Below are 26784 nucleotides of genomic sequence, written 5' to 3'. Positions count from 1 at the left end.
AATCTAGTCTAAACCTACCTTTTTTCAGTTTAAAGCTATTATCCCTTGTCCTATCACTACATACCCTTGTCAAAAGTCCCTCCCCAGGCCATGCCACTGTGCAGCAACAAAATGAAAGCCAGGATGGATAGGGATGTCTCCAGAGAAACAAAGCTCTGGGTAAGCCTGCCTGTTCTCCTGTCTGCACCTGGTGCTCTCTACAGTACCAGCCACACATTAAACCAGTAGCACCAGCAGTTTTCAGTGGTCTGTTTGTGACCCAGAAGATGTTATCTTCACATTCAGGGGCTGCAGCAGCCTTGAGACACTTCCAGCAGCATCTGAAAAATCAATTTCAGTGTCATGACTTGTGTTTTCGTTTTGATTTTAGCGCTTTTACTTCTGTAGAAGAGTAAATTATTTCGGGGGGGGGGACACAACATGACATTATTCATAGGGGTAAACCTCTGCATAGTCATTCACAAATGGAAGATCATCACTCCTCCACATTCAAATATATTAAATTTGTTTTGGCAATCACTTATGATAAGCATTGTGCTTGAATGAAAGGCAATGAAAATGAAGGGTTTGTTAGAGAGAAAAGCATCCAAATAGAAAAAGCAATCTGCCTTTATTGAAATATATATATTTTTTGGCTACACATAATTTTGACGGGGGAAGTCTGTCCTCTATTTAATATAAATGAAATATAGACAGTTATCTGGGTATTTTACACAGTGATATTTCAATTGCATTTCATAAAACTCAGGCTGGCTTCAGAATGAATAATTTATCCAATTAGACTTTTTTTTCCTTCCCATTTTTAACAGAACCTGGCTGTTCTCTTATCTATCTCAGTGGTTTAAAAATTCAAATAATCCTATTAGAAACCAGGTGTGCAATGTGAGTGCAAAAATGCTGTCAATTTTTTAAGAATAAGGAGGAAAATATTCTCAGGTTAATCACAGGTTTCCAAGCTGATTTTGGTACTTGGACTTCATTTAATGCTAATATCCAAAAATTGAATGAGTTCTGCAGTTTGTTGGTATAGGCTCTGGACAGGAAATGTGAAGTTTGGCTGTAGCTGGTCACTTTATTCTGGTAATACTGATTCTGGTGCTGTTTTTCCAGAGTTTAAGACTTTGAGCTAATTTTGATTTAGCATGTAAATTACTTTCAAATGCATTCCTGCAGGTGGATAAGAATATGATGAATTCTGGTTTGGAGGTGACGGAATAAATGGAAAAGTGATAATAACAGAGTAAAATGTTATTTAAATATGTTAAATTCTTGAATGGGCTTCCCACTTTTAATAAATATCAGATCTATAACACTATATTTGCTAGATACCCAGCAGAGGATTTTTGTCTTTCCCTCATCACCCCGTTCACAATGAAAATTTCCAGATTATCTCATCCAGGGAGATTTTTAACCTCATACAATTCTAATGCAATGCTATAGATGAAAAAAATGCTTCTGGATAAAGGCTTGCCAATTTTATATCTGTACAACATCTCCATGAGAAAACTTCATACTTTCATAGGTAGGGAAAACATTGGTTTAGTCACAGGAACAAGTTTCTGTGGCTAATGTATTACTTAGTGTCAGCTGATCCATGGTAATGGTTTCTGTATATGCTCATAAAATGTGAAATAATTGGACTGAGTGCTCTTTTAATGCAGGTAAAATGATCCTGAATTATCTTCCCTTTGCTATGGGCTAAATGTATGTACACATATTTACTGGAGATCAGATGACATCTCTGACTTGTTTGTGTGTCTGAGCCCTGGAGCATAAGAAAAGAAAATTACTGGTCTGAGCCTGTGCAGCACCTGCAGAGAGCCCAGAGGTCCTGCCTTTGTGCTTCTAATCCCCTCTGTCCTCCCCACAAGAACATTAACTCTGGCACTAGTAGGAAGCTGGAGCCATGAGTTTAATTTTCATTTTGTTTAAGGATCACATAATCCTAAGGGCACAGGGGAAACAACGACGACATCAATATAAACTAACAAGCTAATCTTCAAACTGTGTTGCAGTGTAATATGAATGGAGAGGGAGAATCTGTGTGCTTTAATTCTGGCATTTAGCTCTGTGTAGGTTTCCTAATTTATTCAGCTTGTTGAGGTGGGGGACCTCCTATTCTTAGAAACCAAAAATAACATTGCAAATTTGACAAAATCTGGAAGAAACGCCTTGGGAATGGTGAATAATTAGAAGCCTCCATGATTTATAGCTAAGAATTTGGTTTCAAAGGGGTTTTGCTGTACACTGTAGATCAATGTGAACATCACTGTCACTGCTGGGGTCTTGCATGAGTGTTTTATTTTTGAATCACTCTTCTCATCGTGTCTTGTTTTCAAATCTCCAGAGCTTTCTGGTATATGACGCTTTTTTAATCTCTGGGCACAACTAAGCCAACTACTCCCAAAATTTAAAGAACATAAGAGAATTTTCCCCCCCAAGCTGTGATGTTGGTGTTACTTTCCTCTTGGGTTGGCTTATTTGTAGTGAAATTTTTGCAATTATTTCTAAAGCTTCTTCACACAGAGAGGAAGAAGCAGATCACTGTGTTACAGAATCTGTTATAGAGTCCTAATAGAGGTAAATGTCGTGTTGCACGTGGGGCAGAAAGCTAAATAGTCACCCAATACATTAAGATACAAGAGGGAGAGGTGATCACCATGTGGTTTATGATCCATTCGAGTGCAAGAAGGCTGAGGGATCAGGTTCTGTGATGTGGGAGGGGATCAGGGCATCCAGGCTGCCTGCAGCCATTGCCTGCTTACATCCATCAGCTTTCACTGCCTTCTGAAAATCCACACAGTGGGAATTAATAGTTCCACACAGCTCTAGTGACAGGTACAATTGTCACAAGAAAGAGAACGAAGCAACAATGTGGAAGAGGTTCTTTAAACAGCTTCTAATTAATTGTGAAGTAGTTTTCTGTCAGTGCACTAATTTCTGAAAGAAATAGTGTGTTGGCACTGCTCTCAGAACCCGTTACCCACTTTCCTCCCACCCAGCACATTTGATGACACTGTGCCTGCATTGCCTCGGTTCTCTCCACTCCTTATTTGTGGTCTGTTATTAGGTTTGATCCTGCTGATGTGAAAGGATCCCCAAAGCCATATGGGGTTTGCACGACAAGGTTTTGGTAGTGAGTGGATACAAGTGTGACTTCTGTGAGAAGCTTCTAGAAACTTCCTCACCCAAAATGGCCAAAAATTCAGTGTTCTAATGGTTGAACACCAGCTCTCTATCCGAAATATGGTACTTCACGGAGTGCAATAGATTTTTTTCTTATTAAAATTGAAATAAAACATGTTTTTAAGAAAACTAAAGTCCTTGAACATGAATTTCCATAGGAAAGGAAATTTCTTGTCTTATTCTGCCTAGTTGTCTGTGAAGTATCTTGTTCATCAATGAACAGTCCTCACGGCATTCTCTCTGAAGGAACTGATGTATCTCCATAGTTATGACACAGGTATTTTAATCTGGTTTATTTTACAACTTGGTAGTGACACCCTGGGACCCTGCTGGCACACACAGAAACCAAGAAATGTCATGCTTGTACCACTTGTTCACACATTGCTGGGATGAGTTGGAGAGGATTTGTCTTACTATTTTCCTAAAACACTTGGTCAATGAAGGTTTATCACATGAAAATAGTCCTTGGCCAAGAGTGGAGTGTTTTATTTTTCATTTAACTGCATCACAGAAGATCAGGGTTTTATACTGACATCAGCAAAGGAAAATGTGTACACACTGTCTGTTTGGTATGGCTTTGTGTGGTACTGAGTTCTGTAAGCATCTGCTTTGTACTCAGAGACCATGGTTCATGTTACTGCTTCAAAAATCCTTAGTTATGGGGAAAAACTCCTATTGGAAGGACTAAAAAGACACTCACCAGAATGAAGTACTTATTCTAGAGGTAAAAGACTGAAATTTGTGTCCCCAGATTGGAAAGACAAGATCTAATCTTTGTCCTCTGCATAATAGCAATTATCTCAACTGTCAGCCTTCTAACCATCTTGGAGTGACGCCTCTCAGGACCAGAAATGCCATTCTGATGTTAAGAAAGCTGAAAAAGTACTTGTGTGGGACTAATTGACCTTTTCACATTGAAAATATTTTGCTGGAAAATCCTCACCTAACCCTCTACTCAACTTCTTTATCTGCTCCTTCTTGTTTACCAAGTCCTTTGATATCATTCGGCTGAAGCTAAAAGTGGACTCTGTGCCCTCCTAGGAATTCGAGCAACAACTACAACTGTACTATAGCGTGTCTTGTGCACCAGGGAATGAACCAGGCTCTGAGTTGCTATGCTTATATACAGATATAGGTACGTGTGAATCACCACAGTGGCCCTTGTAGCACACTCTCCCCCAGGCTGTACCTTGAAGAGGTGCCTTTGCTGTGCAGACACGAGATGTCCCTCTGCGGTCACTCCCTGCCCCGCGGGGCACTGCCTGTGGCCACAGCAGCTGTGACTTGGGACAATCATCGGGGCTGGAAGCCAACAGCCCTCTGCGAGCCGTGGTGAACCCGCTCCACCTGTCCCTCATGCCGGGTGTATCTTCCGTTCGTTGTCAGCGCTCGTTAAGACCGAGGGCATCTCTCTCTCTTGCTCTGCCTTCTCCATGTCTCCGGTTTCACTGGAACGGAGTCAAACGGAGACGAGTCCACGCAGGGTCTGGAATGGATCAGCAGGTCAGCTGGGAATGCCTGTCAGGCAGCCAGTGTGCTCTCTCCCTTCTCCCTGGCTTTCTTTGAGGTTTGTAGCTCTTCTGCTTTCTTGTTGCTATTGCCACCCTCCCCACACTCCCCCTGCCACACATCAAGCACCAAGACCTTTCCTGGGCACTTTACTTAATCCCCGGGATTCTTTATATAGGAATTAATCTTCTCGTCACAGTGGGAGAGCTGGGAGGGAGGGGGTACATTTATCTCTCCTGCTGAGGTCTAGAGTTGCATTGCTGTGATTATTGGTGGTAGCAGTGTGCATGTGTCTGGGGATCTGTGTTTAGCTTCTTCGTTTCTTAAACGGCACAGGGGCAGCAGCAAGGCAAGTTGGCAGCTTTGCTTTCGAGCTGCTTTGTGTCTGCTGCTAGAAGGAGGGAGTGTGAGTGGGGAGCAGCATGGCAGAACAAGAAGCCAGTGGCTTGCAAGTCCTTCTCTCCACCCTCCAGGTAAGAACAGTTTGAACTAACAAGAGAAGCTCTTGGGCTTGTTTTCCTCTAATTCAGCCTGTTGGGTTGAGGCTGTTGGTACGAGCGCCCAGCTGGCTTGGCTCTAAAAGCATCAGCGTGCGGGAGCCCTGACCCGCACCTCCCACCCTAAAAAGCCTTTATGAAGTGAAGTTTCACTATTCGGTGATGAGTGCTGGTGATTACTGTGATGCATCAATCACTGAGCCCCATCTGAGGGCAGAGCCTTGGCTCCCGAGGTCCTGCTGTGTTCAGCAGGGGAGTGAGGAGGTGTGAGGCATCGGCTGCTGAGCAATGAATGGGACCTGACAGCGCTGTCAGTCTGTGAGCTCGGCGAGTCTGAGGGCTGAGGGGGACGAGTAAACAGATCTGCCTGCAAGTAGCAAGTTCCTCCCTGACAAATTGTCTGCACCAGGATGCTTAAGCACTCATAGGGAAGTGACAACAACTCTTGAGGCTGAGATGGGTGAGGTGCTGGCGTTGGGTGTGCTCTGTGAATGCTCCCCAGAACCAGAGGGAAGTGTCCCATTCCAGGATCACACTTGATGGACAAGCCTGGCCGTGGGATAAAGGAGAGGAATGTCTGTAGGTGATCCTCTCCATTCTGTTTTCCCCCAGCATGGATGCACTCCTCCTGACCTTGCAGGAGAAGATACGTAGGCTGAAGCATGAGCTAGCCTATGAAATGGGGAGTGTGTTTGGGAGGTAACCCATGCTTTCACAAGCCTCATTTTGTCATGAGGGGTGGGTGGGAACTGCTTTGCCAAGACAAAGCTACTTGCATTAAAGCAGCTTTTAGACAATCATGGTGAAATGCCAGCTGCCTTCACTTCCCAGGTGCCCTGCTCAGGGCCCTGTGTGCTGACATGGCTCAGAGCCACATGGTGACGGGAGTCTCATGTCTGAGGCAGTAGCATCCTCTGACTGCTACATGTATTGTCAAAGTCTCAGATATTGCAGATGCAGAAAATGTGTGCAGATGCAGAAAATGTGTGCAAAACAGGCTTACCCACCTGGATCAGCCCAAGGATTCAGGTCTCCCAGGCCTGTGTCTCTGAAGCCTCCTGTAACCAGCTGCAAGTGTGTAGAGGAGGTTATAAAACCTGATGATATGCAGTCGGCTTTGAAACTATAATTGTGGGGGCTGGTCAGCCTCAGCATATTTATCCAAGCTTATGCAACTATCAACATGTTTTATTTCTCATATCAAACCCTGGTTTACCCTCTGTAGCACCTCGTGGCAGTGAGTTCTGCAGGTAAACTGGCATGCTGAAGAAAATTATCCTTCTGTGTTTTTGTGTTTTGGCAGTGTAACTTGTTTGCCCTATGTTGTTACAGCTTATTTAATTCATATTTTGTACTAGATCATGTTTTTGCTGTATCTGCGTTATAGTCCTTTCCCTTTGGATAATTGAGAGCTGAATGCACATCTGTGTTTTTCTTATGCTCTCTAACTTTAACAGTCCTGGTGCTCTCTGTGTAGTCTGGGAACAGAACTGGACAAAACCCAGGATTAAATTGGAAGCTGTAGTTTAAAATCACATGTGCAATTCATTGACAGAGCTACATGGAGGGCTAGACTAGAAAGAGTTAGGAGCACTGCACGGGTGATATTGGTGAAACCACAAGGTAGCACAGCCTTCATTCCCAGCACTACAAAATCTCACCTTTGTTTCCAAGAATTCTGTATTCACTTAGAGAAGAGCAAAAGGCTTTCTTGTTGTATCTTCAATTTAATGCAGAGGTTTGAATGCTGAAGGGCAGAAAGTAAGTTGGTTGATGACAATTACCTGTTCTGATTCACCTCCTTCCCCTACCTTCCACCAAAAAATTACCAGCATAATTCTGTAATTCCATCACCTATTTCTGCTACAAAAATCGTGATAAAAAAGACCTTTACTTGACACAGTTGGAAAGCACTGGCCTGGGAAATAGTGACTTTGGTTGATGTTTGCCTTTGCTAATAACATCTCTCCACACTTTGTTATTTTCTGCAACAGCTGTCCAAAACACGGTTGCTTTGTTTTTGTGTTGTGCTGGATTGTCAGTGCTGGTTCATACTCTTATTGGGCATGAAGAATATGTCTGCTGCACACAGCAGGCTATTCTGCAGGGTGTTACTGGGTATTTTCCATTTCTATTAGTACATAATATTGCTTTGTATGCACGAAGCTTTCAGGTGAAGAATGAGGGAACATTCAGTCACCAAGACACTTTTTATCGAGTCAGAATAAAAACATCCTTTCTCCTTCAGTCACTCACACAGGGCTAAAGTTCTACCTCCCTTCCAAGCATTGGCACAGATTTCTTATTCCCACTTGGAGCAACGTTCCCCCATGAGATAGGGTCTGTTACCTTCAGCTGAGGGAGGGATCTACCCCATCTCCTAATGGCATAGACAGTTGTACTCCCAGTCTCACAATCTGGCTTTGGTGAGGACAGCATCAAACAGAACAAAACTAGAACACCATGCATTTTGTAACTGAACAACAGCTCTACTCAAGGAAAGAAACACATTTTTTGAGTTCTTCAGAGCTGTTCCCAGTGCTATGAAGCAGTGTGATCCTCCAAAGGCAGCTCAAACCTCTGGAAGTGCAACGTGTTACAGATGTTCTGCAAAGTGACAAGGGGAATAGCAAAAACTCCTTTCAAAGCACAGCTGCATTTTGTCACCAAAATGTCACTGCAGGGAAGATGTGACATTTCAGGTCTCTAGGTAAAAAGTGCTTCACTGCTTACAATGTGCAGCTTTAAAATGCGAATTTCAGATTTAAGAAAACCTTCTCCCTGTCTCACAGGTTTTGTGTCAGTATGGCAGAACTGAGCTCTGAGGATTTTACTGTCATTTCTCATTTTGCTTCTAACCCTGCTACCTTCTTCTTTGCTGTCTCTTCTTGATTCTCCCCCTCCAACATGCTCCTGCAATTATCACCTTCCATCCCTCTGACTTAGACAGTGTTACCTGTTTCTGTTCCCATCTCTTGCTGAATATCATCAAATTCTTCACCTCTCATCCAACCCTGCTTTGTCTTTCATACATGGACAGTGTAGATCAAGTCTGGGCTGGTTGCCACCCGTCATCCTGCTTCCTGACCACAGTATGGCAGAAATAAATACCTTCCTCATGTATGGTTTTTGACCAGCCTCCCCAGTGCAAAATCCCAGAGAGATTTGGGACTAAATCTCTTGTTTATTTTAATGCCAGGAGGAGGTATCTGAGTATTAGTTAAAAACAACTGGTAGTTGCTAAGAAGAACAATAGGAAACTGGAGCCAGTATCTTTCATTGTGACCCAGAATATTGAATCCCCTTGAGACTGCAGAGCATCCTAGTTCCCCCTCCTGGTTGTCCTGGCCCTCTTCTCACTCTACCCACTAACCGTTTAGACAAATAAGAGGCATTTTGATTCTTCCCCTCCTTTCTCCCTGCTCTCCTCCTCACTGCCCAGGCCCAGATGCAAGCGTGGCTTGGTTACCCCTGAGAACATCTCCTTATTCCATGGCAGAGTACATCGTGTTGCTTGAGGAGTCCCAGATTTCCTGTTGGCTCTTGGCATGGGTTTCACATGTTTCCCAAAGCCACAGTCCCTGTTCACGTATTCTGCAAGAGCTGGCAACCCCTGGGGCTGTTGGCAGATCTTTGGCTCAAACTGTGTCCTACGTTGGACTTCACAGGTTCCCAAATGCTATGGTTTGACAGGAAAGAGGTGAAAATCTTATGTATCAATGGTGGATGTTGTTTGTGTAAAGGGATTGGTCTCTGAGTGGCCACAGTGTCCAGCAGAACAGATACAGGATCTGTTGTTTGGTCCCTTGAATCTCTCAGCTCCTTTGCACTGCCTCTTCCGAGCTGTTGTGCTGGCTGGCTGACAAGGCAGAGCTATTGTTATCCTTAGGACAAGTGGGAAGATATCTGTGCTGCTCCAGTGACAATGAATAGAAATGCATTTTGCAAAACGCTTTTGTCTCCTCTGCATCCTTGCACTTACTTTGTCAGCAGAGCTGCTGATATTCCCGGCTTTGAGAAAACATAGATGCAAAAAGTCCCAGGAACTGCTCAGCAAGCAGAATGCCCATTGGTTTGAGCTGGGGATGGAGGAGCTCAAAGTTTGGATCTGTGTTTTTGGGAGGCAGCTTGGCAGGCAGGGTTTAATGGAATAGCCTTAGAGGGAACAAAAAATCAACTCAAAACCAGATGGCCATTTTTATGTGGTTCATTAACTGAGTTTTACTGAGAGCGTTGTACTTTAAGGGAGCAGCAGCTGACTTAGTATCCCCCTATTCCCTACAAAAAATATTCTAGCTTTGGAGCATCATAAGAGATGCAGCTAGGACAGGGAGACCACTGTCTGTAGTGTTCAGGGGGAAACACTGAGTGCTCCAGCAGCTTTTTTGTGTCGCTACAGCCATTGCCACTTAGGCTGCATGAGCCTGTTTTCTGCTTTAACCGGGGAAGAAAAGGAATAATTCTCTACAAACAATCCTACAGAGGCAATGCAGGCCCCCACTCCAGCTTTCAGGGTTGCTGCTTGTTCTTTCCACCTCAACTCTCATCTCATCCCTGTCCAAGGAGAACATAAAGGTAACCCAGAGCTTTTCCCTACAATCCTTGGCTGACCACCACGAGGCTCTGCTAAGCAAGAAAGGACAAAGAAGGCTAACATTCATACATTAATCTGAAATTCCTGCCAGGTCACAGAAGAAATATTGAGGTTTGTGACTCTTGGGAATCAGCACAGAGCACTAAAAGCCCTCAGAGGAAGCTGAGACAGGTCTTGGACTCGGCTGAAACCCTTCCACCGACTGAGCTGGGACCAGAATTGCACTCCCTGTCCCCGGCCTGGCCTCAGCTGTTTCTCTGAGCACACTGCCAGCTCCTCTGAAAATGCCTCCATTTGGGCTATCCAGAATTTTCTGTGACTGCATTAATGAGAATTCAGGACCTCAGGGTGAAAAATGTACCCAGGGACTGATCGGAGCAGCCGCAATGATGGCTGAGCTGAGCAAAAGAGTGTGTCACAGTCTGAGTCTCAGCAGAACTTCCCATGTCAGACAGGGAAATTGAGGTTCAGTCTGTCTTCCGCTGTCCTTCATCCTTGGCTAGGATGGCTTGTGCTTTGAGGAAATGAGACTGTGCCATGAAGGTTCCTGGAGTGCCCTTTCTCCCTCCCTGCAGCAGTGCAAATGTGACAGGATAGCCATGTTGCTGAATCAGTGGAATGCAGGTCTGGAAAAATGGATTATAACCCTTTTCATCTGAGTTAATTGTGTGTAACATGGTGAATAATCCCACCATGCCTCACATCAGTGTTTGAGAAATCAGGCAGTGAACGTTGGGGAAAAAATTATCTGAAGTTCTGGTGACAAAAAAAATGGAATTAAATTAATAATTAGTTTTCAGTGCAGGGCTTGGATTCTGCACAATAAATAATGCACAGAACCACATGCTAAATGATGAGGACAAAATGCTATATGGGGTGATTTTGCAGGCAGCAGGCACTGCTCATCCTGAAGCAGAGGTTTTGTGAAATAAAACAAGCTGTCATTTTGAAATTAAAAAATGCAGTTACTCCAGGGGACCAAATGAAATATCAGGAATGCTTTAAAACTGGTGCTTCTTAGCTGCTGAAGGCCTGACTTTGTGCTTATGGCCAAGCTGTTTAACTTAGACTATTTGGATGCAATATAATGGCACATTATACCATGTCAAGCAGCTTAATATTGTATATTTTTGTACAACTACTGCATTATAGACACAAACACACATTAAACCACGTTATGGAAGGAGGTATATGCATTTGTTTAAACTACTTATCTTTCACATAAAGTATAACAATATATTTAAATGCATCTGCTTATCTGTTTGTAAGTTGAGAACAATTATTTTTGGTTATCTAAACTCCATAGGTGTTTTGTGTGCCTACAGATATATTTATACATTACATCACTATTTTTATGTCAATGGAAAACTTCCACCTTCTCCTATTCTCAGGTTTCAATAATTTCCCTCTGTGAAATATATGAAAAGATGTTTTCATACAGAGAGGTGTTTGCTTGAATTGGTGTTGCTTGTGTTTCTTTGTGTGGCATAATCTTATTTTCAGTGTATTATGTTGCATTTTGTTGTGATGGCTCGGAAATCTTTTCAACACATTTTTCTGTCCAATGTATTTGTCCAGTCCTCTTGGCTTTATCTATAATAGGAAAATAAATGTCTGTGGTAGTAAATGTGTTCATGGACATCTTTGAATTAAAGTTTATTATATTACATCTAGCAAAAAGCACAAAAAATTTTGCTTGTATTGAAAAACATATGGACTGATAATGGTTAACTCCAGCAGTGACTACTGACACCAGCAGAGGTTTTATTGATGTGTGTTAACAGAAAGAAAATAATTTCATGCACATACTGGGAGCTTAAAAGGTGGGGAGGGATTTTTTTGTTCCTTGGTCTGGGATAGCAGGGTTGGAAATTGCTCCTGAAGTTGTTACGATAGAGATGCTGCCTCTGTGTGATCATTCCAGTTTGTGCCAGTATAGGTAACACAACTCGTATCATCATTACTCTTGCAATGAAATCTGGGGGGGATTTAAGCTTCTGAAATTGCAGGTGAAAGCCCCTCTTTCCTCAGGGCTCTAAGAGGACTCTGGGAATACAGCAGTAAGGCAGTGTTTACTGGTAGCTCCTCATGGAACAAGCCATGATCCTGAGGAGAGGTGTCCCTTCCCTGTGAACGCTGGGGTTGGTGTGTGTGCACCTGAGAACCTCAGGCTTTGAAAATCCTAAATCCACGCACATACCATGTGCCCACGTATGTCGTTGGGCTCTGCCAGACTCCAGCCTCGTGACTATGTTCTTCTCACCATACCAGGATGGAAAATAATTCCCTCCTGCCTTTCCCTGTTCTTTTAATAAGCACTTGTCTCACAGACAGTCTATGTGCACCTGTTTGCCCATAGGGCCCAATGGGCCGTAGGATTGAAGTGCTGATCCATCAGTGGGGCTGTTCTGCATGCCGGGCTGGGGAGCTGTGATTCCTGGACAAGCAGGTTGATTTTGGTCCCCAGGGAACTGTGAGGCCAGAGTGGGCTGGAAATCGGTGAGACTCTCTGTGAGGGGGAGCTACAACCTTCTCCAAGGAGACCAGGAGCAGTACAGAGCAGTCTCACCAGACTCACCTCCCTTCTCTCTATGGGCAAAACCAAGTTTGCAGCAGAAGGTGAGGAATGAGTGTTAGGGAGGAACAATATGTAGGTTCTTTCACAACTGCATTGTCCAGCCCAGTTGATGCTGGTGGGTCACCAGTGCCTGCAATCCTGGAAGCTTTGTGTGCCACAGGAAGCTCTACTGTGCTGCTGCTTCAGAGGAGGCAGTTTATTTTCAGAAAAGACAGTTTAACTTAAGATGACTCTGAAGCGAGAACATGAGTCCAAACCACCTAAAATATTTGTAGACATTTTCTATTATTAAAAATCTCCTTTTTTTTTTTTCCGATTGTTTCGTCTTCATGAGAAGTTGACCTAAGTATAGTCTAGGTGCATTCTTTGGGTGGAGATTCAAGTCTCCAAGAACTGGATAACCTTTTTTCCTTTTTGTACAGGGAAAACAATTTACCTTAGTACAGTTTTGGGAAGAAAAGTCTATGTGATGAAGAACGCCTCTTAAAATAAGGGAAGACTGGTCATTCTCCTCCAGAGATTGATGGAGACACAACACATTCATTTCCATGAGTTAGTATTTCCTTTTGATCTGTGTGCTGTTATGACTTTTGTTTTACTCTGTGGTGACCTACCACACTATACAGAAATCAAAGTCTCAGAAATCAAGGTCTGACAAATCAAGACTTTGTCATTGATTTCATAAGATGTCTTCTAGAGAGGGCAAAGATAACATAGTAGAGATTCTTCTGCCCACAGGCACTACAAAGCTACAAAACAGAGAAATAATGCTTTAGACCAGCTATTGATTAATAGAATAACTTCTGCTTGATAAGAAATTCCATGGGCAAAGCTAAACCTCCTTCCCTTAAGCAGTTTAGAGAACAAGGATGGTTTTTTTCTCCTCATGGTCTGTTCTTCTGGAAGAACACAGCCTTATTTTCAAAAGGTGCTGTAGGTTGAGGTGGAATTAATGAGAACAGCAAAGCTTTCATGATGATTCTTATTAGAAAATTGAGTAATTCTAACACAGAAGTCCTGTGGGAGAAATAACTGCTCTACCAAAGAAATCTTGGCTTTTTTTTTCTGCCTTTCAACAAGGGATGCTTTGAAACTGAAACACAATTTTTTTTTTTTTTCTGACATGGAAGCACCACAGCATTGTGTTTTACTGCCATCAACTTCTGAGAAACCTTTTATGCACATTAATTTTTTGGTGTAATTTACAGGCAGAGGCTTCCCGCTGGGCCCAGTGGGAATTTGATCCCTGTAGTAAACTGAGACAGACTCTTCTCCCCTAGGCCCATCTGCTCACTGCACTCTCTGCTACCTATTCTCCTGCTTTCAAAGGGGAGAGTGATGCTGTATTGATGGATAAAGCAGAAGTCCTGGGCTTTATTTCTGGATTGTTACAAACTTCATCAAACTCACTTAGTGTCTCTGCCTCCAGCTTTCTTCATTTGGACAGTAAATAGAGATAAAGTTTATCTGTCAAGCTAGGGCAAAGGGAATCTTGGCTCACATTGTTTCCCAAATCAAAGGGTGGAACAACTTTCTTGCTGGGCAGATAACACTCATGCTGCCTGGGTGAAATCAGAGCAATACCTGTCATCTCCTGCCATCCTCTGTGAATTTTATGGGATTCCTGCTGGAAGGCCAAAGCAGCAGATTTACAGTGAAGGTACAGTTGGCCCTCCATTTTACTCAGGATTAACCTGGCAAACAGGAGATTGATAGAGAGAGAGAGATCCTCCCATAAGCAGTTTGCTTGGCATGGTGAATGCCCACCTGTCTCACTTCAAAGGAAGGGAGGAGGGAGAATGGACCGCCCGACCTTTCCCTATGATTAAAATGCTGATCTGATGAAGTCAGAGAAACAAACCGAACTGCCTCTTTTGACCCTCCATTTTTCCAGGAATAAGCCAGCACCATCCATATGGAGACAGTTTCTGGAGAGGCTAGGGGAAAGCAGCATTACAGCCCTGGTTTATCTGACCTTCTCTTTGGGAAAATCTTTCATCTTAGTGGCCTCTTGCTCCATGTTAAAGTTCTGCAAGTGCGGGAGGGAGCTGAAGATGACAAATGAGAAAGGGAATGAGTGCCTGGCTCTGTTTTCTTTGACAATTTCTCTTCCAATATGGCTAAAGTAATTTGATCTCCCCACGATGCACGGGGATTTCAAGGGGACAGCTGGGTGCAGAGATGCATTAAAATGACTTTTCTCTGAGATGAAAACTATGCTTATTAGCAGCTTGTTTCAAAAGCTCTCACAGCAGCAGCTGTACCTCACTGACTGAAAACTCTGGTCTAAAGGTCTAAAAGGTCTTCATGGCTGGGTGATCAAACAGTTGGAAATCTTCCTAGCTGAGGTCCCCTGCTATGTCCTACAAAGCCTGTAGAGCACTATTACACCAACAGGTCTCCTTGGAAACGTGCTTAAACAAAATATGACACAACAAAAACTTTTTAGTCATCTCTCCATGCTGGCATTAGAGGTAGAATCTGACATATTGCTCACTGAAGAACTCATCTTTCTCTGAGAGATCAGCCCACTGTGACACCAAGACTGCCTTCTCTCAGATCTCAGTGGGACACATGTGGGTCTATGAAGAGATTGAAGGTCCCTCCCACTGCAATGCCAGCAACAGAGCAATCAATATGTGGCTCCTGCCAAAGGTCCTCTCTTTTCAGGATAGTCATCTGCCATTGCATATTCTCTGTCTCAGGAGGGACAGCCCATGAAGTTTGGTTTGGTGAACTCCACAGGGGATCTCAGCAGAGTAGAACTAAACAGTGCATAGAGGACAGCACGTCAGGGGACACTGTGCTCCTTACCTCCTGGGACAGGATGTGCTGGGTCAGTGCTCCTCAGACACCTGTGGAGACAGAAAATGTCAAAGTTTGCTCTCCTGCAGAAGCACCACAGTCTTGCTGCACAGAGAAAGGCACCAGTAGGAATAAGAGCTCTCATCCAGCTTTCACTTTGCAATGTCCCTGGTCTACATAAGCCCAGATCTCAGCCCCTGAGAGGACTGTGAGCTCGTATTTTTAAATTTAACTCCTGTCATGTTTTCCTGGAGCACAAACGCAGTAGTGGGCTCATTCACTGAGCTAATAAAAAGCCTTTTAGATTGACTGACCAACACTTAGTTTGCAAGTGCTTCTGAGCTCCTGAACTGAAGTAACAAGGGCTGAATAAAGCCCCAAACATGTCTGTCTTTAGCATGGTGGCATTGGCTTGCTGCTGCTGAGTGTCTTGCATGGGGTGTAGACTAAAGATAAAGAAGATAAAAAGCTTTGTTACCTTCTGGATAGAAAATGACATACCCCTGTCGTACCTCTTAAAAACTTGGCAACCTTTTCAGAGAACTGAGGGCTTTGCTTTTAAGAGATTACTTTTTAAATCTAGACAGATGGGTCTCAGCAATGCAGTTAAACAGATGTTCTGCTTTACATTACTAGTAATATTACTTTAAATCATTTGAATTTCAAAACACAGTTTGCTGTTCATTATGGATGCCGAGTTTTGTTTGTTGTTTGATTTTTCACTTCGACTGGATGGGAAAAATAGGTTCATCATTTTCACTTTCAGGTTCCATCTCTGAAGAAAATAAGCTGTGACTAACAATAGTTATTAGCAGTTTGTCTCCATTGCCCATACCTCAATCATCGTTATTAAATGTGATTGATTAAAGGCATTTGCGTGGCTGTTCCAGAAAGCACTTTTGAAAGTGGGGTAGATTGACACATAAGGACACTTGGCAAGAGAAGTGACTGGTGTTTTTCTAAACCAGAATGTACCTTATAGTGATCCTTATCTTCAGCCTGTCAATGTCAGGCTAATGTGTAGCAAGTGGGAGTGTTTTCACTTGAATAGAGAGAAGCCTGGACTTATCACAGCACCACTCCAGGCAAGTGCCAGGGCAGGCTGAGAGTAGACATGGAGATTCTTGGGCTTTCTCATGTGGTCCATGCAGGAACATCCCAGAGAAGGCAAGGATAGCAGCACCTTCATTATGGCTATGCATTTCTCACATCTGCTACAATATTCAAAAATCTGGTTTTATTAAAAAGCGAGTACATCTGGAAATTTTCCAAGTATCTCCAGACACACTCATACTTTGACAAATGCCATTGCTTGTAAAAAACTTTGTCAATTCCCAAATGTGCCTCTTCTTTGAAAGACAGAGTGTTCTCTGGACTGACACCCATCAAATTTCACAAAAAAAAAAAAAGATAGTAGCGTGTTTTATGCTGCTCTTTCGTTGTTACTGGAACAGAACAAGCTGAACAGAAAAAAACATATCCCTCCCTATTAAGTTTGGGAGGCACTTGTGTTAAGTAGCTGTAACAGAGTGGCATTTGAATGAAACATTCATATTTTAAAATAGTTCTGTAATAGGAAAAGTAATATAAAATATAGGAATAAATCCAAGAAACAGCAATAAACAGTAGGTACCAGCGTGCATATAGAGATCGTTGTGCAAGAATGGTTAATACCTTACAGAAACTTATTAAGAGAGTGTGAAAGGCATATGCTAGGATAATCTTGGCATTAAAATAAAAATAGATTAAAAAGAGAAAAAAAGTGAATAATATAACGTTAAATCCAGTCAAAATCTTTAGGTGTCATAGGTAACTTATTGTGAAATAAGACATGAAACCTGGGAGAATTTATCTGCAGTAGAAATTACAGAAAGAACATTAGAAATATTTAAAAGGAAGTCTAAAAGCCTTTTGCCAAGTATCACGTGTTTTGATTTATCTCAAAGTTTCCTCATTCTTTTAACATTTCCAATTTGACAGAAGCATTTGAGAGTTATATAATAATGTGTTTTACCATCGGTTCTGCATAATAAAGTAATTGCTCTATTAGAGATGCATTAGTGAGAGGAGCAAGTGACACAAAAGAACTTTGTATCAGGAGAAACTTCTGAACAAGGACAAGCTTTTCTTTGAGAACATAAGAGAGAAGTTTGGCGTGAAAAAAGAAAGAGAGAAAAAAAGCAGTTTACTTTGCCAATAGTATCCAAGATATTGCAGTCTGTCAGGGCATAATTCCTGCGGATATCTGGATGAGAATATATTTTATCAGAGTGACACAGTAATGGTGTGGCACTGACATGAACTACCTTGCTCTGAAGGTGGGTGAAACACCTTCGTGTCTTTCTGACACAGCAGGTAAAACGTTCTTTGGAAAAGGGGGAGGTCATGGTCTATGTGCTTCCTAATTCCTGTATGGATTAATTAAATGTTGCATCTCCCTCATCCTTTGGTGCAAGGACAAATCTCTTTGCAAACAGGGCTATGACCCACTGGTGGGGAGAAGCCCTTTTTTCTCCCAGTCTGGTATCAGAATTCCTTGCAGGGGATAGTTTTATTCCACTGCACTTGCTTCTGGGACATTGAGAGGAGAAGACTGATCTCAGGGAAGGAAATTTTTGAACCTGCACAAAGAAATGGAACTGTGTGATTGAAAGCCACAATACTTCTTTGCACACAATGTTTCTGCTTCATTTTGTTGTAATAGCTATGCAGGCTTTGCCAGCGATCCTCTGAGCTACTGACTAAGTGAATTTCCCTCCACAGGGTGATATTTCCCACCAGGAAAACAGGGGACAATTAATCTGATCTTCTTGATGAGGGATGCAGTGGGGCAGGTGTTAATTAATATTTGTGAAGGAATCTGTGATCCTCTGATGAAAGGTGTTATGTTAGTGCAATTTATTGCATTAAATATAGTACGATTCCTTGGCACAGATGATTTCCACCATGTTATTCACCAAGTTATTTTGGCTAGAGATCAGCTCAAGCCAAGCTGTTACATCTCAACACCTTCAGTGTTTTGAAGACATTCGGATGTAAGTTTGGAATTTGCCCATCTCTGCCTTGAAGCGGCTCAGTCCTGCAGAGTGTAGCCTTTATCCTTTGAGAAGTCCTGAAGCTCAGTGAATAGGAGCAAAGCCTTGTACAATGCATCTTAGAAGTTTGCTTTGAGGCACTGCTTCTTCCCAGTCAGCTGGATGAGGTGCCATCCATTGGGAAGGGTTGGAATCATTACCCTCAGCAGTGATCTGGTGTGCTGTCAAAAAAAATGTTGCAGGTCTTCACACCCAAGTGCAAACAAGGATGAGAAAAAAACATAACTTCAGGTCATTGCAAGTGATGAAAAAAGCCACCCACTTGATTGCAGCAGGCCAGAGGGAGGGACATTTTTATTGAGTATTTGCCATATTCTCACAACTGCTGCTTTGGGCTGATGCACAGAACTTGGCTTGGTGTTAAGCATCAGTAGGAAGGAAAATGGGTGGTGCTTGGGTCAGTGGGGTGCTGGCCAGGCCTCGCAGGGGTGGCTGGGTCCAGCGAGAGGGACTCACCTCTAAGGCTTGGGAACAGGATCAAGAACTTGCTGGGCCACGTGCCCTGTCCTGGGAGGTCCCTTGGCTGCCCTGTGTACAGTTTGAGGGCTACGTGATCCCCCACAGCTGCGAACGCCTTTCTTGCAGGATTAAAGAGGTCACTTAGGACACTCCCAGAGCAGCAAGGTCCTCATCTCTGAGTCTTTAAATAGCCCTGTTTCCTTCCATGTCTCCTCTGAGTTTCCTGGCTTGCTCAGGCCTCTCTGACTCTGCAGAAGAGGAAATCCAGATTTGGACAAAGAAGTGCACTTAACTGTTTACCACAGAGGATGATGTCACCTGTGCTGATGCTGAGGACATTTGGATGGGTATTTTGGGAGCAGGGGCAACTCGACTGTAACTTCTTGAGATCCTTCTAAAGCTGGATGATGGCAGTATTCTTAACAAGGTTTTTCAGCTATAACAAAATTTAGACTGTAATCCCTTTAATTTGAATCCTCCCTTATCTGCAGTTGCCTACTGATATTTCAGAGGTCCCTGAACCCTTTTTTCCCCTCTTCAGAAATAATGATTTTTTTTTTTAAACCTCCATGTACCAAACACTGTAGATAACAACTTTCCAACAAGCAGAAATCACAGTTAGCTGGCTGAATATTGAGGCTGAGGATGGGAACACACAGACAAGAAACTCTCCAGGGTATTTTGCTCTCTTATTTAAGTGCGAATTTTTAGCTCCTCTTAAATTAGAAAAAGCAATTTACTCTGACAAAGCACAGAACATAAGGCACCAAACCTGGCTTCACAGTTATTGTAAGGCTGGAAAGTCAGCTGTGGGAAGGAGATATCCAGCTGGCAAATCCATAATGCCAATGGTGAGTGGCTGTGCCCAGCAGTTCGGGCTGGTAGGGCAGCTCTACCTCACTGGCAGTGTCGTCTCTGATTTAAGCATTAATGCAGTAATTAGCAACCCAATATTTTCTAGAGGTCTCTGGGGAGAGTGAGGAATAATGCTGCTCATCCTCTAACCTGCTCTTGATTTTAGTCATTGTTAATTTTGCACCAGAATTTCTCTTCAATAAGCTTTTGAGTGCAGAGACTGAGAAATCTGACTTGCAGATGCAAGTCTCATTACACAGGCAGTTGGGCTGCTGACTGCTATTTGTGTGAGCAAATTTATTAAGGGTAAGAGAAGGGAGGAGGATGTATTTTGAACATGTCAAATCCTGCTTCCCTATTTAGAAACAAGCTATTTAAAAACAAACAAACAAATAAACAAACAAACCCTGGAACTGGACATCCTATTCCTTGCTCTCACCAAAAAAGACCCAAACGAACAAGTCTGGAAGTTCTTTAGCCCAGTGCAGTAATAGCTTTTCTTTAAAATCAGACCATTTTGTTTTGTTGTTTGGTCGTTTTTAGTTTTTTGTTTTGATTTGTTTTGTTTTGTTTTTCCTAAGCAGTCACACAGCTTTGTGAGACTATTCAACAATTAATTTAAGAGGTGTATGGTAGAAATCATGTTATGCATTGTCTTGCAAGAGTGACTTCTTTCATTGTGCATTCATTATTTTCGTGATTGGAATAACTGCTTTGTATTTCTTCCTCCAAATAAAATATTTATTAGCAAATCTCGCACTGCACAAATTAATGCTGTTTGATTTCTTTCTGGGCGTCCTCCTTTTTTTCAGCATTAATGCTTAGACTTACAGTAAACACTCTGAGTAGTCTGTATGTTTCATTTGGAGAAATACTTGCCTTTGGGCAAAAGACACAAAAGCCCAAAAGACTGAGTTTATGGGAAGTCTTTGCTTTAAGGCAGTGCTAGAAGGGGAATGGCACTGATGGCAGCTGTACTTCAGCTGGGACACGAAACACTCACCTCTGTGGGGTCTTCAAGTCTTGTGGAAAACATCCCTAGAGACTTCTCTGACCAAATGAGTTTACCTGTTACTGTGGCTTAGTTGCAATTTTATAATCTTGTCTTGAGTAAACAACAGCTTGTCTTGGCATGTTCCCAGGAGCAGGACAAGGAGACAGGAGCTATTCCCTGCTTAGTAGTGGGTCAGCGAAATAACCCGAGCTGCCAGTCACAAGGATGCTGGGATCGAGCTGTTGTCCTCCAAACCCAATGTCACTGACTAGTCACTTGCTGCCTGTAAGGTATCAATGACTATAAGCTGGGGTATTTTTTTACTCCTGGCTTTCTCCATCCTCCTGCTGTTTATCTCTGAGGAGCTTCAGCCAAGCTAACCCCAGTGTTTCAGGGATTAGTTCCCAGAAAAAGCTCAGAGAGGAGCTATCAGCTGGGAGCTGATTAAATGCATCTGAGCTCAGCCCTGTGATACTCTCAGTTGGGTGAGGAAGACAGCAGGCTTTGCTGAAGGCTGTGAGATGAGGGGCTCTGACCAAAAAGTACAGCCATGCTTGATATTTAAAGTGATGGTTTTTGTTTACTTTAGCCTTTGTCCAGCTGCAAGCTGTGAAAGACAACGACGGGTTGTTGTTAATAGGCAACAATTTGGCTTTAACTTTAAATCCTTTAAGTGAAATCCTGCAGGAGGTCAGTGGTTTTGTAATCTGACTTGAGCCTCTGGAAACTTTTCTCTGCTCTCATTCCACCCATATACAATGAATGCATCTTCATTAGTTTGTGTGTGTGTAGATGCTGTATGTAACATTCGTAAGTGCTGGCAGGAATGGAAAATGCTCAGCAAGAGGAATTTTACTTCTCTCTTTGGTTATGGTTTGTTCTTAAACCATCAAACATCTCTTTCAATAAAAATAACTAATGTGTTTATTTTTACTGGAGCAGGATAAGAAATTTGCATTAAAGAAATTACTCCATTCATCTTTTTTAGATCGGGCACAAGTTGTGATTTTCTCATTTGTACTTACTGTTCAAAAAGATTTACAGAATATTTTTTATGAATGAATTTGTTGGCAATTCATCCACAAACAGTTTGGTATGTGTATTAATTTAAACAATTGATTAAAATAGATTTCAATGTCCAAACATCTTTGATGACTTTGGAAACCTCAAGGTAATTAATCAAAATCTCAGCTGTTTCTTTTCAACAGGCATCTAGCAAGACAATAGCAACTTTAGGATTGTTTTTTTCAATGTTGTCTTGCTATTATAAATTGGAGCTGTGTTATTTTGCAGTATTCTGTTTTATTCAGTGGTGCCACTAAAGTTAGTGGGAAATATATTAGAATTTGTAATGGGACTAGGGTTTTATCCTCTGTTTCACTGTTTTATCACTGTTTCAGCCAATATACAAGTCATCCAACTCCCTCTCTAGTGCACTGGAGGAAGGGGAGCAATGAGGCACTAACACAGTCAGAATTTTAGTGTTAAAACCTCAAAAGTAAATATTCGGGTAAAATATTCGGCAGTATAACCCAACTTTAACTTTCACATTTTAAAGGTTGATCTTTCATGTCCCCTGAAGTTCTTTGTTCGCCTGAGTCCCTGGATAAAGCTCATGGAAAGTCAGAGGATATCTTATGTCATCACTATTTGTGTTAATGGCTTAGGAACCCACAATCCAATCAGTTAAAATAAACAACCCAGTGTAATAGGAGCATAAATCAATGAAGACTTCATTACTGAAACCTTAATGTGTAATCCATCCACCTACAGAGGAAAGGGATACTGAGAGGCAGCAAGACAAAACCAGAGGACAGTCTGATTTAGCCAATCCTGATACTTAAAAAGGTGCTGAGAACATTAACTCTTCCTGGAGTCAGTAAATTTGATGGATACTCATCACTCCTGACAGCCTGCCCCTGACTGTTAAGTCCCTATGCTAAAAAATGCCAAGAAACTCTTGGGAAAAGAGCTCTGAATGCTCTTTGTTTGCTCTTGGAGGATTGAGCTAGCTCAGGAATGTGGACTAATGAACAAAGACATGAATTAAGAAGATTAATGGAGGACTAAAACTATATGTCTTACCTCGAAAAGTAACATCATGCAGAGCTGCTCTGACCCTACTGCAGACTTTACTCATTCTGTGGTCCCTTGAGCCAGTAGCACAAATTTGGACTCCTCTAAGGTGAGGGTGGCAATAGTTGGTGAACCAAGAGTTATTGGATTTCATTAAAGCCACGTATTCTGTTTGTCTTGGCTCCGAAAGGAGCAGTAATCCTATCCTAATACCAAGCCTTTTGATTTCAACAGAGATCATAAAAGGGCTGAACTTTTATGTTCCGTGCAGAGATCTCTGCTTGTTGAGTTAATAACGAATGGAAACAGCAGGGGCTCGCTCTGGGTGTGGGCCAGCTCTGAGATGGGGATGAGACAAGTACTTTGCCTGTGGATTTCAGCTAAGAGCAAAAGTAAGGCGAGCCTTTAGAAAGGCAGCAGTGCTCACAGACACTCCTCCCCTCAGTCCCCATTTCAGAAGTGATTCTCTGCCTGTTTGCTCCAATCTCTCATCCTCACCTGACTCCTCTTTCTTCCTTTCTTCCTTCCCCTTCCCCAACCACATCTTGTTCTTTTCTCTCACTCCCCTGCTGATACTCTTGTCCCTGTTCCTTGCTTATGCCACTATGAAATATGTATTGAGCAGTGAAAGTTTGATAGCACTGGTAATTGACTGATACCAATGTGATGGGACGTCTGGTTTTCAGAGATTTGGAGATTTTTAATAACTGTGATTAAAAAAAAGAAATCTAAGAATACACACAGTGTTTAGCACACATAAGCTAGGAAACATCGGCACTAATGTAGATATTTTGTGCAGAAAATGGCACATACAGTTTGCCAATACAGAAGATTTGGCTGAAGGGAGCTGCTGAGCATCCTACAGGATTTCTGTGACAGAGAAGGAAATCTGTTTCTCCAGGCTGACAGTCACCTGCTCTGACTGAAGACTGACCATTTTCCTGCTTCATCCCTATGTTGCACTCCATGCATACCCTCCCCAACTAAAAAAAAGGAGGAGGTATGCACTACAACTCCTTAATTAACTACACAACCCTCAGCACCATGTCAGCTTATGCTGTGACTTTCTCAGGAATATACTGGTAAAAAAGTGTCCATTTGAATTAGTAGCCATTATTACAGACCTGAATTAGATTTCCCTCATATTCTTTCTAGAGTTTCTTTTTGCTAGATGTTACTTCTCAATTCCTTGTCTTAAATATTCAGTTGCATAATGTTAAATATGTCAGAGGATGGTTGAATCAATTTGGCTGGTAAAATGATCCCATATATCCAGAATAGATACAAGTAGGTTAAATTTCTGAAGCAGTTCCATGTTTAGAAATATAGGAGCCATATATTTTTAAGATATTATCCTATTGTCATAATTTAATTGGAGATAAAGTTATTCTATTATAGTTTATATGATCCTGAGGTTCTTTGGGACCACAGCTACACAAATGTAAGCTTTCTGTTATATTGGGAATTTGTATTGTGTTGTATCTGTTCAGAAATTACGATATCCAGAACTTAACCCAAATCCCTCATGCAGCAATGCAGACTGGTGATTAATTCTTCAATCACAGCAGTGAAATCTGTTTGGAGCAGGATTAAAGAAGGGGTCTAAAGTATCACACAGATGAATGGTCAATATTATGTGTTGTTTTCTCCTCAAGTACAGTATATCTTATTTCCTCTAGTGCAAAATTTAAAGTGACTCTAATGCAGAATATGTGATGTTAAAGTGTGGTTGTTATTTGGTCTTCAAATTAAATTATATTAGTCTAAAAATAAATTTAGGACATTTTTCTGCTCTTCAAATTCAAAACTTTCACATGGTTGTAGCTGCAAAGACAGGAGAATTTTCTTGTAAATTGGATTAATGTAATTTAAATATTTTGTTCTTCAATTGCCAGTAATAAGAGATGGTGCAATGGAAAACCACCTCGCATTTAACATTTCTATGTGATATAGAATTTCCTCAACTTTGAGGTAGCCAGCTCAAACCAAAAAGGAGAGCTTTAATTTAGAATTTGTATGTAAATTCTACAGAAATGCTACCGTGTATTAAATATTGTGTAGTATGATCTGTCAGAGGCTTTTAAAATGTGCTACCAATATGTTTCAACAAATTCACTGGCCAGATGGCACAGAAAGTGCTCAGTATCCAAACAAGGATCTCAGTGCCTCTGCACTGCATGACACACTGCAGCCCTGTGCAGCATGAAGTTCACTGTTCTGAACTGATTCTTGAATTTGGTGTGTTTTCATTTCAGAGCTCCTGTGACAAGGATGTCATCCTGAACATTCTCAGTGTCCTCACCGACTTGCTGTCTCTGGGTAAGGAAACAGAGGTCTGGGACAATGGCTGTGGACTGTGGTAAGAAAGGGGTCCTCAAGCAGGTCAGGGAATTCATTCCTGCATAAACTTGGCCAGGTGTTTGCAAGGTGAATAAAATATGAATTGTATGTATAGATCAGCAGTCACTACTCCTATGTTTGGAAAAGTGAGCTTATTCAGTGAGTTAAAAAAAAAAAGACCCAGAGAAAGTTTCAATTTATTTTTTTTTTTGTTAAAAGATGATCGTGGGTTTCGAAGCACTTCATAATCCCTGTCAGTCAACCACTAGAGATATTCACCAGTACCATTGGAGAGAGGGCTGTGAGACAGGACGAGGAGCTTGATTTCCCAGAGCCCAGGGACTCTCTAATGGACTCTCTCCCCAGAAAGCACCTACACCTTGGCCTGCAGGGAAGAGATATCACTGCATGTGCCCAGGCCACATCAAAAAAATAAGTGAATTAGCAAAAGAACTGAAAAAAGATAAGAAAGTTTCTTTTCCTTCCTCCACATGAAAATGTCATTTGCTAAACAACTCCCAAGCCAGCCAAGCTGTCAGTCTGTGGGGGCTACAGTGGTGAGTGCTGGAGCTTCTTGGGTTCCTCACTGCTTAAGTCCCACCACAGGCATTGTCTGTCCATCTGGGCCTCTCTTTTGGAACCCTGCAGCCCCGTTCCTCAGCTGGGTGGAAGGACTGTCTACATGGAGATAGGAGGCACTGCCCCCCTCCAGGAATTGAACAAGCAGCATCCTCCAACTACAGAGCCTGAAGTCGCTGCCCAAGTCGCCCATGGGTCAATATTTGTTAACACAGTGGGGCTCACAGGATTAGACTCTGGTCTCTTTGGAGACCTAGATTTATATGAAAACTGTCTCCAAGGCTTCCCTAGGCTTCCTTTTCATTTGGCAGAAGCCCGTTGCAGCTTTAGTCCTTTCCTTGTTTAATTTCCAATACCTAAGAAAAGATCACTGAGCCTTCTGCTCCTTTGAAACCTGTCGGTGTCTCTGCTTATTCCTCTCTACCACATTTCAATGCACAGCAAAAAACTTCTGCATCATGTGGGTTTGGGAAGACAATGCCTGTTGTAGTAACAGGCAGCAGAGCACATAGTTCCACCACACAACCATTAGCCGTGTCTCCAGGCCAGGGGCACCTGAGATCCACGGCCAATTCTGCAAATGCTCTTGGATTTATAGCCCTAAAATACTGTTGAAAGGCCATGGAAACTGTGTGCTGAGGGTTCGTGGTAGCTGCGGCTCAGGGAAGGGATGCTCTGAGCGGTCTGTTCTCTTTTCCCCAGGGACTGGGCGGAGGATCCACTATGTGATCAGCAAAGGGGGCAGTGAGGCGTTGCTGCAGGCCCTCTCTGCCGCCGCCCGGGCCGAGCCCCCCGACCACAGCACCCTCCTGCCCCTGCTGCGTCTGCTGGCCAGGGTTGGCCAACGAGGTACTGCGGGGTGATGGGGGGGTCTCTTGGGTGGGGGGCTCAAAACTGAGGATGACCTTATTGTGGCCTTCCGGTAGTTAAAGGGGGCTTACAAGAAAGGTGGGGACAGACTTTTTAGTAGGGCCTGTTGCTATCGGACACGGAGTAATGGTTTTAAACTGAAAGAGGATAGATTCAGACAGGATATAAGGAAGAAATTCTTTTATGGTGAAGGTGGTGAGGCACTGGCACGGATTGTCCAAAGAGGTGATGGATGTCCCGTGTCTGGAAACATTCAAGGTCAGGTTGGATGGGGCTCTGAGTAACCTGTTCTAGTGCAACTCATTGCTGGGGGGCTGGACTAGGTGGGCTTTAAAGGTCCCTTTCTA

General features: G+C 42.6%; 1 protein-coding gene across 1 annotated transcript in view; it reads left to right on the top strand.

Moving 5' to 3' along the window:
- The first annotated feature begins 4883 nt into the window (after positions 1-4883).
- The window catches only part of AGBL1 (AGBL carboxypeptidase 1), a 269940-nt gene continuing 248039 nt past the window's right edge, over positions 4884-26784 (top strand). Inside the window, exons 1-3 of the mRNA XM_051796685.1 lie at positions 4884-5168; positions 24904-24967; positions 26270-26416. Of these exons, the coding sequence (XP_051652645.1) occupies positions 5118-5168; positions 24904-24967; positions 26270-26416 (262 nt within the window). The 5' untranslated portion in view covers positions 4884-5117. The remainder of the gene's footprint in view (positions 5169-24903; positions 24968-26269; positions 26417-26784) is intronic.

The sequence above is a fragment of the Manacus candei genome, unplaced genomic scaffold, assembly GCF_025592945.1.
Source record: "Manacus candei isolate 608988 ecotype Guabito, Panama unplaced genomic scaffold, ASM2559294v1 h1tg000046l, whole genome shotgun sequence".
Lineage (NCBI taxonomy): Eukaryota > Metazoa > Chordata > Aves > Passeriformes > Pipridae > Manacus > Manacus candei.
The sequence above is the reverse complement of the archived record's forward strand: the minus strand, read 5'-3'. Positions and strand labels throughout refer to the sequence as shown.